Below are 13,843 nucleotides of genomic sequence, written 5' to 3'. Positions count from 1 at the left end.
TGAGTACCGTATATACTATTCTATTAAATATAGATATCGTTACACTCGCAATTGTTGTGCCGATTCAGAAAAAAATAATCTTATGAACTAAACTTCAGGTCCTGTCTTTGTCTTTGAAACGATGGAGGTACTTCACACGGCTTGAGAGTTTGAGAAATCAGAGGGAACTGAGCGATGCACGGAATTTGAGAAGGAAACACGTTTTGTCGCGATATCTCAAGATTTGGATTGTGGAAATGAAGCTTGTGGTATGGAAGAGAGGCCGTAGCAGAGATGTGATTCGGTGAGTTTGGTTTGCAGACATTTACAGACATTTGTAGTTCTGATGCTGATAACAATGAACTCTTACTTAGTATTAGCTGAACTTGCTTATTTCCAAGTTTTTGCGTTTCCAGTTTTTCTAGTTCATATTTAATTTAATTTGGAAAAAACTGTGTAGCTATAATAATCCTGAATCTAATGTAATTAGTAGGGCAAGTTTTTGTTACAGTTAAATCCGTGGAAAGTTGCGTTTATTTTTCACAAAAGTTGCATTAAAAGATCACATTTAGGTCGGTTGACCAGAAAAAAAGGTCCACTTCCCAGTTCCACTCCCGAAATACAGTTTTCCATCCACATTCGCCATTGGTTGACTAAAAAAATAAAAAAAAAGGTCAACTTTCCGGCTCAGCTCCCGAAATACCCGTTAATGCGTTACTCCAGTGCTGATTTTTCAGTCGAATTTGGCCGTGTATTTCACCAAAATTCTCAAAAAAACAGCGACCGGTCTATTTAAATATACTACCAAATATTTTCAGTAAATTGGTTGCATGAAAAATCGAATAAACTTTCATGAAAAATCGAAAAAGTTGCAGGAAAAAATGGACAAAAGTTGCAAAAAGTTGCACTATAAGATTCCTTTAAACAGCTTAAAACAGCATTCTACATAACATTCGAGTATTTAGCAAGCTGCCGGAAGCTGTATAAAAGTTGCAAAAGTAGCAAAAACTTGCCCTAGTAATTAGTAAAATCTTAAAATTTTCTAGATATCCAACTCTCTATTTCAGACATTGCGTGCTGGTGTGGAAATCGCAAACGAGTCGACGTCGGCTGATTTGCTCGGAGGTTCGAGCGCATCACAATCACATTATGACGAAACAAATATGGAACGCGTTATATGAATACGCAAGGCAGCGGAAGGCATTCAGGTTCTACTTCATACCCACGACAATGTTGCGGTTAAGCCTCGTCACGAATCGGGTGTTAATTTTAATTAGTAGGACGATTATTTTTTACCCAAAAAATGGACGATTTTGCACTAAAAATCAAAATGCTGACATTTTTTTGACATTTAAAACTAATTTTCGACAAAATTTTGCGTCCAAATATTTAAATTAGGCGTTGCTGCACGCACACATCTTTCATACTGTTAGGATGTCATAATGTGTGATATTCGAATACTCTACTCGACTCGAAGCCTAATGCTAGTTTTAAAATCACTCAGATGCTTAAAATTGCCAAACGTTAGTCGAGGTCGATCATATTCAAATTTTCAGAACACGTCTCGTCGAAAATCGCCGATGCTCGCTTTTACGGCAATGTGTTGTAGCCTGGCGCCATTTCGCAAAGCGCAAAAACGATTTACGAGCTCTGTATCAAGGACTTCTGCTCTACAAGATCGAGGTTTGTAATCTTACTTTCAAAGGCGCCGAAAGTTCAAACTTAATTTTTGTCTGTATCTTAGAGTGAGAAGAAAACATGCTTCCTCAAATGGAAACACGAATTCCAGCTTTCTCGAGCAAAAAGGAGCCTAAGCGTGACTCGTGCAAAAGCAGCCATCGAGAACTGGCTTTGTTCGCTGCGATTGCGACAGCAAGAAAAACTGTGCGATGAAATAGTAGCAGACAAGCGTTTGTCTCAGATTCGCAGTGAGTTGAAGTTTCAACATACAATTGAATAATATAATGATATTGAAATGAACCCGAATCTTTTCGGCTGACACTCGTCAGCGGTAATCGTCAACAACTAGCTGAGAAATGACACTAACTTTGTATATCAATAGTGTGACGGCAAGTAATTAAGCAAATTTATACCTCTTTTTAAAGGCTGCCTATCCTCTTGGAAAAGCAAATTCGATGCCATTCAAGCACAAAAATCAAAAGTCGAAAGTTTGAGGAACGTGCTTTTACTCAAAAAGTCCCGAAGAATCGTTCAATTCTGGCATTTGCAAGCGAAAGAGTCTATTCATCTGAGACGTTTTGTTTCGGAACTAGACAAGAGACGAATGACTCGGTAAGTGTTAGTGCAGGGTTGTAATGACTCGAGTCACGAATTTTTGGTGACTCAACTTGAGTCAAGTAATTTTGTAAACTATGGAAAATGATTTGACTCGACTTAGGCAAAACTATAAAAATATAAATGACTTGTGACTCGGGACCTTGCGACTTGGTTACTGATGGATAGTTTACATCAAAAGTTATATCTTGAACGAAACTAATTTAATATTCAATTTGCGTAGATACCTGAAACGTTGGATGTCACTTCCTAAGAGGCGGTCACTGAAGGATTCAATGCTGCTTCAAATTCGACAAAAGAATCTGAAACTTTGCTTGCACAAATGGAAACGACGCATCTCGCTTATCGTCAAGACGAAAAACGCAGATTTGAAGTATAGAGAATTACTGAAACGAAGAGTTCTCAATGGGTGGTTGAAGGTAGCGAGTGTTTATTTTGGATCATAGAATTACTGTGTATCAGAAGTTCGAAGGTAGCTTTTTTCTTCAAATATTACTGGATAATCAAACTTTTAGATTTTTAATAATAGTATTTACGGTGGGCGAGGGTTGTTAAAAAATAACTTTTCATCCACTACATTGTTAGGTTGCCTATAAAAACGCTGCAGGCCAAATTTGGCTCGATTTCAATTGGTAGATGTGAATGCACAGGAGTTTGGAAATGTTAAATTTGTTATAAAAAAGTAAAATAATAAGTTTCAAATTTCACTGTCAACCCCATGAAATTGTTGAGCTGACTACAAAAACGATGCAAATAAATTTGACGCAATTCCAATCCGTAAAAGGGAAATTATCTGAGTAGTAAATTCAAAATTTTCCTGTGGGTTCATCCCTACCAGTTGGAATCGAGCCAAATTTGGTGTGCAGCATTTTTTAGGCAACCTTACAATATAATTAGTGAATCCCCGGAATTCCATAAAAAAATTTTGAACAGCCCTACTGACCTCCTCTAATTGTTACAGTCTCAACACCGTAGCAATGCAAGCAAAAAATTTTCGGAACAACGCGAACGAAAAAATATCCTCTATTGTTTCACCGCTTGGAAGAGCAAGATTGAATTTCAGAAGATGCGGGAGTCTTCCGGAATTTCAAATGACAAAATCAAAAATGAAAACGCTCAAAAGATGTTGGCGCGGTATGTCGTGTTTATTCTGCGAATCTGACAGCATTGGATAGTTTTAGTTGTATAATAACTAGACTTATCGGAGCGAAATGCCGATAATCTAATTCTGTCGTAACTTGTGAGATGTTTCTGTAGCCACATTTTTTGTATTTCTGTAAACACTACAGGATAACTGTATAGTGCGAAATTAGCCATTAGCCAAGCTTGGTGTACAGAAAGTTGAATGGGCATGGAGGATCAATTATGATTTGATATGAACCGAATTTCGGGATTCAATTCATTTTCTTTGCCGACAAGATAGTGTAATGGTGAAGCGTCCGGCTTCTTGATCGGTAGGTCGTGGTTTCGATCCCTGGCCGGGTCAGACCAAAGACCTGATTAGTAACACTGGTATCCATGACTTCCCTGCTTGGCGGTCATGCATTACTGGGATGGCATGTAGGGGTGGTGCATGACTTGAAAAGCCGTAAAGGCTATATCTGCACTTCCTTGTCCAGCGGCATATGCACATCATGCACTCATGGTATGCATATGCGCAGATCGTGGGTATGTGTATCATGAGTCGGTGTATATGCCGCAAAAAACATCATGGACAGAAATAAGCTATGTTCTTTACTTTCCTAGTTTTTTGCAATTGTAGTAATTCTAATTGTAAACTAATTTGGACAGAATCTGTGTACCCATTATTCCAATCCTAATCAAATTTGGAAAAGCTGAAAATTTCCGAGATGTCTGACTCTGCCATTGTTGTGTCGCAGTTGGAGGAAGGAGGCGTCAGAGCGAAGAAAAACGGAGAACGACATTTTGATGAAGCATTTGCAAAGACGAAAATGGTCGACAAAACGAAGAGAGTTTGAGAATTGGAGAAATGCTTTCAGGAAATTGGAGACGGCAGACAATTTTGCGTTTAAAAATACGAGGAAAAGGCTGAAAGTATGTTTTGTCAATGCGTCAAGTGCAAATATTATGTTAGTTTTGTTATTCTCATTGCTACATGTTCATTAGCAGCTGAAATTTTCACTAGTTTTCCACATTTTTCATCTATAGCTAGATGCCATATATTTTGAATATTAATAATTTTTATGCTCCTTGCACAAAATAAAGACGTCTGATAATATTTTCTCTTAGACTTGGACTTCCGTGTCTAATTCACTATTCTGTTTTCAGGGTGTCATCCAAGACTGGCGTTTCATTGCCGGTGACTCTTTCCGAATTAAAACGCAATTGGAAAACGGTTTTGAAATCACTTGCAGTGATATCACAATGAAACGATACGCAAACTCGAGCCATGAATTGTCAAAGTCCTTGGACACAACAGATGAAGACCGCTCTGAAAGGAGACTTCCACGGAAATCTATTGATGACAAAATGAGAGACATTACAAGTCTCATACCCGCAAGTCTTCAGTGTGCTAGTATCATTTACGGAGCGAATAATATTACAAACTGTGGCGACTCGGGTATTTTATCGAAAGATCTCACAGCGTCAGAAAGTGACGAGTCATCGTCGATTGCTTCCAAAAGCGATAACTCAAAAACATCTCAAATTTGCTCGGACAGACGTATGAGTGCTGGAGATTTATCTCTCAGTCCCAGCTCAGATGTGCAGCAAACCATTGATGCTAACTTGATTGACGATAGAACTGATTCATGTCTTTGGGCACAGGATCAAATGGTTCAACAAAGCAACTTACAATCTTCATTGTTTCAAAGTTGTGTTGTTAACCTACCCGTTTCACCTGTATCGCTTGGATCTGCCTCTGTAAATCTCAAGGATGAGCTATTTTTCACGACTTCTGCTGGCTATGAGCCAGAGGAAGCAATTTGTACGAAATACAAAAGAAGTTCACTTCGACCGTACTTCAGGTATGACAATCTTGAAACTGAATTCCTTCAACGGCGTATTATATTCATATTGTATATCGATGTGTATATCAACAATCAATTTTTCCGATTCTCTACTATTTACTGACTATTACCCTGTGACGAGTGTCATCTGAAAATAATCGGGTTTATTTCAATATGAGTATATTTATTCAATTGTATATCGAAATCATATACCTCCATGGGTTTCTTGGAATTCTTTTTGCGATTATATATATTTGGAAAATCTAATCTATTTTAGTACGTGGAAAAATAACGCGCTGAAACTTGCGATTGGTAAGGATCATTGCAGCAAAGTTACCATGAAGCGGTGTATGTCTGCGCTGCGGGATAACGCACGAGGGCAACGTATTCGAGAGAGGTAATTCGACTTTTGGTTAATGTGCTGTATTTTTGTAATTTGTCATAGATATGGGGACTGTTACTTATTCTAATGCAGTGATTTAACCTGGGATAGCAGGAAACCCCAGGGGCTCGCTGGTTGAACGACTGATTATTAGGCCACTGTAGTGATGTATTACATGGTTGTAGGAATTTGTTTTTCTGACTGGACTAGGCGAACGTTTGGGGTTGTAGATTAACATAATGGTTCGTCAGGTTTGTAACGGTTAAGAACTATTGTTATAATGCTTTGTTATCTTTAGAAAACAAAGTCTTGCGCTGTTATATTACCGTCGAAAGCTTGCAGCACCTTTATTCCGCTGCTGGAAAAAGAGATTTCAAGACAGACTGATTGTCTCAGGTATCAAATTCCCGAACACTGCTATTGAGATATTCTTTTTACCAGCAAATGTAATTGTTACTTTTAGAAATAGTGAAATATTGGCAAGGTAAAGCTGAAGCGTCGAGCAACCGAAAATCTGGAAAACGATTTCAGCGTGTTTTCGAGTGCTTTTATCATTGGAAAATGGAAACGGAGAAAATGCGAATGGCGCGAAAATATTCCCGAAAATATTTGATTTCTCGGTGAGCTCAAAGCTTTTCCTCGGTGAAATCACGCGATTGTTGATATGCAATGTTCTGTCTAATTCTCTACTTGTTGCTGACAATTACCCCTGACGAGTGTCAGCCGAAAATATTCGGGTATATCTCAATATGAATATATTATGCAACTGTGTATTGAAGTTCTGTACTTGTCATAATCTCTTGAAATCATTATATTCTCTTTTGCTTGCCATTCAGATATTTCCGTGCCTGGTTTTCATGGTCTTGTCGCAAAAAACGTCAATACAAGAAAATTGCAGATGATTGCGACAAGAAATTGAAAGTGAGAGTATTTTCAGCCATGCGAAGGTCAGGATTCACACGCAATTTTGTGTGTTTGTTTAAAAATGCTGGATATATTATACGGGTGACATATATATGGCATGTTGCGCTGTTGCAGGCGTGCTGTGTTGAGCAAAGCTGTCGAGACCGCCAGGAAACGCTCCAGAAGTAAAATTGCCTCGGGTCTATTGCACCGATGGAAGACGTACACACAAAGTAAGGTTGACTTGGATGTGAGATTCTGGATAGCTGATATCTGGGGCTGAGCACAAAGATTCAAGTACTCTAATTTTTATCGAGTATCAATTCTAATGATTTTTTGTTTAAAAGAACCATTTTTGCACACTTCCGACTGGTAACAGCGAGGTTATTGCGGTAGAAAATTTGGGATTCGCAATTTCAGTATTAGGAATGAAAATCTCCAAGAACTTTGCTTCTACGGAGCAGATTTGCGTCAAATCTGTTTTTATATCGTTTTTGCGCACAACTCAACAGTTTCATGGGGTTGGTAGTAAAATTACGGATCGAAAAAATAGCATACTGTCTTTAACGTGATGTAGAACTATTTACATAAAAAGGTACATGTTTGAGTTTCTACTTCTTTCATACTGTTGTGATGTCGTAATGAATGATACGGGAATACTCAACTCGAATCCTAATACTGGAATCAGTATTGAATCACTCTGGCTCTCAAATTTTGCTCAGCCTAATTCACTACTTACTATGATTTTCCGTCATGGTTATAGTATTATTTATTAATAAAATCGATTGATTTTCAGAAAAGGCCTTTCACCGTTCAAAGCTGGAAGAGATTTTAGCTCAAAACCGTTTTCACATCGCCGCGTTTTGCTTCAATCACTGGAAAACCGAAAAGTTAAAAATCGATGTCGCCAGCAAGTTGTTTGAGAAACAAATGTCCAGTCGTGTTCTGAACTCGTGGAGGAAATGGACTGAATGTCGTTTGCACGAGAAAAATTGTGAGATGGAAATTCGCCGGCTGATCGAGCAAAATTCGGTATTGAATTTACTTTTTGGTATTGGATATTTCATTGTGCACTGCAGTACCAGGGCACCTTGTAAGTTTTGGAAATTTGCCTTAACCTAGATCAATGGTTCTCAACCATGTCGCGGACCAATGATGCTTAAAAAATCCAATTTAACCCGACATTTAATTACGAAAATGGTACGCAGTTCAGATGTAATATTGTAAACTTCATATAATCCTGCCTCGTGCGTCGTTCAATTGAAATTTCTGTGAGGTGAAATGCGCAATGTCCGATTAAAATACCGATAACTGAGAATGTTCGGTATCGCTTGAATGAAATGCAACTTTGCTGTCTGCTATAGCCTCCAGGATGATGACAAGTTGCTATTATTTGCACTGCTGGAATTTAACGAAATTTGCTTAAAAGCATGCAAATCTTGGTGAAATTCTCCTTTGATCTGAGCTTGATCGGCATTCATTTTTTACAGAGGGAGTCTGTTCTTGCGAGGTGGTTTGATGAAACATTGCTGAGGTCAAAGTTGAACTCGATGATGCAAAAACGCCTTTGCGCGCTGGTTATGCGATGTTGGACGCATTGGAAAGCGAAAGTTTCTTACAGGAGGTGAATATGAATTGAATAGCATGTACTGTATGTACATGGAGATATTAATATAACCCGAATATTTTCGGCTGACACTCATCAAGGGTAATCATCAGCTACTAGTAAAGAATTGGAAGGAAAATATTGTTCTCATATTCCAATTCTTTATTAGTTGCTGACGATTACCCCTGTCGAGTGTCGGCCTTAAATATTGCGATATGAATACAGTTCGGATATTTATTGGAGCTCTGATCCTCTAAGTTCCATACCACTTTCATCTTTACTCTTTCTTTCTCCAAGTCTTATCCTACATCGGTGTTTTATAGGTGTATAAATTCGAACAAAGTATCACTGCAAAGGAGATATTTCTTGAAGTGGAAAATGGCATTGCAGAGAATCAAGGAAATGAATGAAAATGCTCGAAAAATCTTCCTTCATTGGTACGTCTATTCCGCTCTGACCTGATTCGCGTTACTGCCGTATCAGGACTAGGGCTACGCACTGTGTTCCGAGTACTGAAAATATATGCTGCTTGCTGCTAAGAGTTGATTTCGAGGATTATAGTTTTTTGGTGACTCGACTTGACTCGAGTCATTTTCTCAAAATACCGAAAATGACTCGACTTGACTTGCTTCAATCTGTGTATTGACTCGAATTGAACTCGAGTCATTGCGCATGACTCAAACCACGTTATATGGCTCGAGACTCAGACGGCTGCGAAGAATTCATAAAACATCGAGCCGAGTTGTAAAAAGAGGGTTTAATAAGACTGGACAGTAAACACAATGACTTGGGCTCGGACTCGACCCTCCGCTCGCTGACTTGACTCGAGTCAAAACTATAAAAGTCAGATTGATTTGGGACTTGATTACAACCATGCCCTTCTCCCATCAGCTTGAGTGTGCACCACTGTTGAAGCTTGGCGTTCTCGTGACTGAAATCAAATTCCTTTTCATTTCTTTCTCCAGGCACGAAATAACGAAACGGGGCAAACTTCTCCAGAAACTTGCCAATGGTTTTCGGCAAAAATCGAGCATTCTGACGATGGATTTTTCGTTCAATATATGGTTCATCGCGTTCAAGCAATCCCGCGCGTCGATGAAACATCATAAGAACGAACTTGTGTCGAGGTACGAATCATAATCGGACAATTAGATAGTTCTAGTTATCTAATTAGAGCGAAATGCTGGTAATATAGGTCTAATCTAATTTGTGAAATGTTTCTATGCTCTAGTTTTAATTCTAATCTAATCTCTGGTTTTCCTGGAAATCCTACGAGAGAACTGCATAGTGCGAAAAGAGCCCAGCTTGCTGTACAGACATTTGCTATTATCAGAATAAGCTATTATTTAATATTAACTGAACTTGCATATTATCGCACTTCTTTCTAATTTGTAGAAACTGTAGCTATAATTCTAATTTATACCCATTTTAGAAAAGTTAACAATATTCTATTCTTGCAACTCTTGATCGCAGACACTTTAAAACTTGGAAGGCAAACGTGCGGCGTAAGAAGACTTTACGTGGAATAACGGAAGGCCATTTGCGTCGCAGATCAAAAGAGTTTCAAGCTCTGTGCTGGAAAATGTATGGGATATTTTCTCTGAACTACTCAGTTTAAAGGGGTGGTCAAAGTTATTGTCGATAGTAACGCTGTAAATATCTACGCAGCTACGAGTAATAGTAGTGGTTTCTAAGACATGTGTAACTACTCTGGATAGAAATGGAGAACGAAGAGATGATAAGTATCCGGGAAGTTTTGAAGAGTAGATTTTGTCGAGACATCACATACCTTGGTATTCAATTGAATAATATCTTTGTTGAAATAAACCTGAATATTTTCTGCTGACAAACATCAGGGTAATTGTCAGCAACTAGTAGAGAATTGGAAACAGCATTGTATATCAACAATTGTATCACCACGAGCGTCAGCTGAAAACATTTGTTATTTCAATATGAATATAATACTCAATTGCATTCCAAAGTTATGTATCTCCAAGACTTTTAGTAGTCAAGCTAGAATGGCTGCTTTGTAAATTATAGCACATATCAACGATCTTGTCACAAAATGTCACGTCACCTGCATGAAATTTCGAATAATGTGTGCGAAGAGAGCGCTTAAGCTTTTATTTCAATATACAGTATTATACACTTGTATATTGAAGCTCTGTACCTCCAGATATTCGGGTTCGGTTTGACGTATGAGCATACTATTTAATTGTATAAATTCAAAGTATGCGGTCTGTTAAGTGAAAGGGCCCAGAGGGAACTAGTTTAGCAACACAATCACCCGAGTATGTCGTCCAAGTTTCTAGAAATGTAAATCTGTTTCTATTCCAGCTGGCAGCACCGGTGCCGTGTTCGTTTACTTGACAACGACGGCATTGCCATGCTGAATCAAGCAACTGACTTTCGTAGCTTGAGATATCACTGGTCTCTGTGGCGGCAGCAAAAAGTTGAGAAGGACTCTGCTAAATTACACAAACGGAAGACAATGACTCGGGTATTTGCTGTAATCTTTTAGTCGTGACGTAAGTCTCAGACTCCGGCATTTTCAAAATCTGCAACTAGAACTAGAACTAGAGCTACTCAAAAACATTAGTTGTTGACCATCAACTACTTAGATTTGTAGTTTGTATAAATCTGGCGAGTCTGGTTTGTGAGGTTTGTAAGTTCCAGCAAATCTGATCAACATAACCAAATCAGTTTTCTACTTTGTAATGTTGTCATTGATAACTGAATTGAATCAATCATATGTTTGAAATTTGTCTATCTGGAAAACTTGTTGGCAATGTTCAAATCTGAATAGGGTACATCTGTTCATGTGTGGAGTTGTAATCGGTAAAGGCACCTGTGGTATAAATATGACGTGTCAAATTAAAGTTGAACACAGGGTTGTAACCAAGTCACAAGTCTCCGAGTCACAAGTCAATCTCACTTTTATATTTTTGACTCGAGTCAAGTCGAGTCATTTTCAATTCCCACCGAGTCAATTCCGAGTCCAAGTCAGCGAACAGAGGATCGAGTCCGAGTCATGGTATTATGACTCGAGTCCAAGTCATTGTGTTGACTGCTCAGTTTCCAGTTAAAGTCTTCCTAAACCCACTTTTTTAACTATGTTTGGTGATATTGAATGGTTCGCATTTATGATATATCAATTTTCCTCACTTTTAGCAGTTTCTGGTCCCATTTTCAAGCACCAGAACCAACAAACGAAATCCCAATAGTGGGTTGGCTTCGAAATTGCAATGAAATGTCGGTCTTGGCCGTCTGAATCTCGAGTCAATGACTTGCTTCGAGTCATGCGCAATGACTCGAGTCCAAGTCGAGTCAATACACAGATTGACTCGAGTCGAGTCATTTCCGTATTTTGAGAAAATGACTCGAGTCAAGTCGAGTCATCCGAAAATCGTGACTCGAGTCTGGCTCGAGTCGAGTCATGACTCGAGTCATTACAACCCTGGTTGAACATATGAAACAAATTATGACAGCATCCTTTTAAAGCTGATGTAAAGCTTGACATTTCCACAGGTGTTATCACGCTGGCATTTGTACGCTACAAGAATCAGAGCCACAAGAAGCACGTTACAAGGCTCGAATCAATCGAAATCTGAGATTACAAAGGCGAAAGCGTGGCGGACTTGGCTGAAATCGTACAGAAATGAGACGGTTGCCCGTGCTTTTCGGCAAAAATCCCTTACGCAGAAATCGTTAATGGGGTGAGCAATGAATATAATTTTTCATTCGCCTGCTTTCAACTGTCGGTTGGGATTTGACGAGAGGCGCTCAGTATTTGTTTTAGATTTTTCAAATTAGATTATATTCAAAATTACAGAATTCGCAAAAACTTGGAAACTGAATTATATTCGAAAACCAGAATTAGAATTAAAATGAAAGCAAAGAAACATTTGACAAATTAGATTAGAATTGGATTACTGGCAGGGTTGTAATGACTCGAGTCACGACTCGACTCGAGTCACGATTTTCTGATGACTCGACTTGACTCGAGTCATTTTCTCAAAATACAGAAATGACTCTACTCGAGTCAATCTGTGTATTGACTCGACTTGCACTCGAGTCATTGCGCATGACTCGAGAATCAGACGGCCAAGACCAACATTTCATTGTAATTTTGAGAAATAGTAAAGTAATCACACTATTGGGATTTCATCTATTGGTACTGGTACTTGAAAATGCGACCAGAAACTGTTAAAAGTGAAGAAAATGAGTATATGATAAACGCGAACCATTCGATGTCACCAAACAGAGTTATAAAAAGTGGGTTCAACAAGACTTTAACTGGAAACTGAGCAGTCAATACAATGACTTGGACTCGGACTCGAGTCATAATACCATGACTCGGACTCGAACCTCTGATCGATGACTTGGACTCGGACTTGACTCGGTGGTGAATTGAAAATGACTCGACTTGACTCGAGTCAAAACTAAAAAAGTGAGATTGCCTTGTGACTCGGAGCTTTGTGACTTGGTTACAACCCTGACTACTGGCATTTCGTTTTATTCCGATTGGAAAAACTGGAACTATCTAGTTGTCCAAGTCTGCACTAACTACTAACCGCCTCTGAATTTGGGTTGTTTCCTTTTCAGCCTCGTTCTGCGGAGACGGACGAAAATGAGCTTGCGAATTTGCGCAGCTCAAACTGTCGCCGTCGTCGAGATCGCAACGCTTCGCAGCTGCGTCTTGAAGTGGAAGGGCGTTTACCGGATATCTCGGATGCTGAAGATCAGTTGCGATGAAATTGTGAGAATGAAAGAGAGCAGCCAATTGAGAGAACGCTGGAAGATTTGGTCGACGAGGAAAGAGAGAGTAGGTTTTTGCATTTTCGCCGTTCCGTTTTCAAGTCTTGTCTTACATCGGGTTACCATATTTTGAGATCGGGAAACTTATAAAATCGGACAAGAAAATATGTAATTTGAAAATTTTGACCAAAATGAAAGGTCATTTTCCAAATCGATGCCCGGAAGACCTGCTCTAAGGTTATTTTCAAGTCATCCTTGCCGTAACTGACGTCGAAATCCAGATTTTGTGTCATTTATGGCATATTTCAGTTCTGCCTGTACAATCTCCTGGCTGTCAAAGCTATAATGAAGGGCGAATTGCCAATATGGAGGGCATTTTTGATTTCTTATTACATATCTTCTACTTTTAGAAAGACATCCGGGCTCTGCGTCTCGACAATCTAACGGCGGAAGCGATAACAAAATGGAAAACGTTCACCAAAAAACGTGTCCAGGATCGTCAGGCAAAGGAGGACAGATTACTGATTGCAAAAGAGACGAGACGAAGAAGTTTATGTAAAAAACACTTTTCCCGCTGGAAACTACAGTACAAGGTGACAATGATATTCGGTGATACGATTGTTGATATACAATGTTCTTTTGAATGCTCTACTGGTCGCTGACGATTAACCTTAACAAGTGTCGCTAATAATATTCGTGTTTATTTCAAAATGAATGTATTGTTCAATTGTGTATTGAAGTTTTGTACCTACAAGAGTGTCTTCAAATGATTGGATTGATCTCAATGGGGTCCAATCATTGGCTTCAACTCTAAAAGAGCATTTTGAAATCATTCCAGGTCAAAATGCAACAGCGCGTCTTGAAAAGAAATTTGTCCAAACAATATTGGAGTGTATGGACGAAAAAAACAGCCATGTCTTTGCAGGCTTCTCGGATCGTAAGTTTCATCAT

General features: G+C 38.9%; 1 protein-coding gene across 4 annotated transcripts in view; it reads left to right on the top strand.

Annotated features, from left to right (window-relative positions):
• The window catches only part of LOC145442030 (uncharacterized), a 35,006-nt gene that overhangs the window by 6,974 nt on the left and 14,189 nt on the right, over nt 1-13,843 (top strand). Inside the window, exons 10-33 of one of the 4 annotated variants that reach the window (XM_080320011.1) lie at nt 99-283; nt 1,047-1,190; nt 1,539-1,662; nt 1,724-1,907; nt 2,085-2,271; nt 2,498-2,693; nt 3,236-3,408; nt 4,155-4,329; nt 4,564-5,261; nt 5,521-5,640; nt 5,924-6,021; nt 6,089-6,245; nt 6,462-6,572; nt 6,664-6,761; nt 7,325-7,560; nt 8,019-8,152; nt 8,458-8,571; nt 9,100-9,261; nt 9,608-9,718; nt 10,472-10,634; nt 11,663-11,850; nt 12,740-12,959; nt 13,303-13,485; nt 13,731-13,829. In XM_080320011.1, the coding sequence (XP_080176137.1) occupies nt 99-283; nt 1,047-1,190; nt 1,539-1,662; nt 1,724-1,907; nt 2,085-2,271; nt 2,498-2,693; nt 3,236-3,408; nt 4,155-4,329; nt 4,564-5,261; nt 5,521-5,640; nt 5,924-6,021; nt 6,089-6,245; nt 6,462-6,572; nt 6,664-6,761; nt 7,325-7,560; nt 8,019-8,152; nt 8,458-8,571; nt 9,100-9,261; nt 9,608-9,718; nt 10,472-10,634; nt 11,663-11,850; nt 12,740-12,959; nt 13,303-13,485; nt 13,731-13,829 (4,260 nt within the window). Of the gene's footprint in view, nt 1-98; nt 284-1,046; nt 1,191-1,535; nt 1,663-1,723; nt 1,908-2,084; nt 2,272-2,497; nt 2,694-3,235; nt 3,409-4,154; nt 4,330-4,563; nt 5,262-5,520; nt 5,641-5,923; nt 6,022-6,088; nt 6,246-6,461; nt 6,573-6,663; nt 6,762-7,324; nt 7,561-8,018; nt 8,153-8,457; nt 8,572-9,099; nt 9,262-9,607; nt 9,719-10,471; nt 10,635-11,662; nt 11,851-12,739; nt 12,960-13,302; nt 13,486-13,730; nt 13,830-13,843 lie in introns of all 4 variants that reach the window. The other 3 variants (XM_080320012.1, XM_080320010.1, XM_080320013.1) reach the window with 3 other exon arrangements.

Source organism: Botryllus schlosseri, chromosome 6, assembly GCF_051294905.1.
Source record: "Botryllus schlosseri isolate E-star chromosome 6, Bs_hap1, whole genome shotgun sequence".
Classification (NCBI taxonomy): domain Eukaryota; kingdom Metazoa; phylum Chordata; class Ascidiacea; order Stolidobranchia; family Styelidae; genus Botryllus; species Botryllus schlosseri.
The sequence above is the reverse complement of the archived record's forward strand: the minus strand, read 5'-3'. Positions and strand labels throughout refer to the sequence as shown.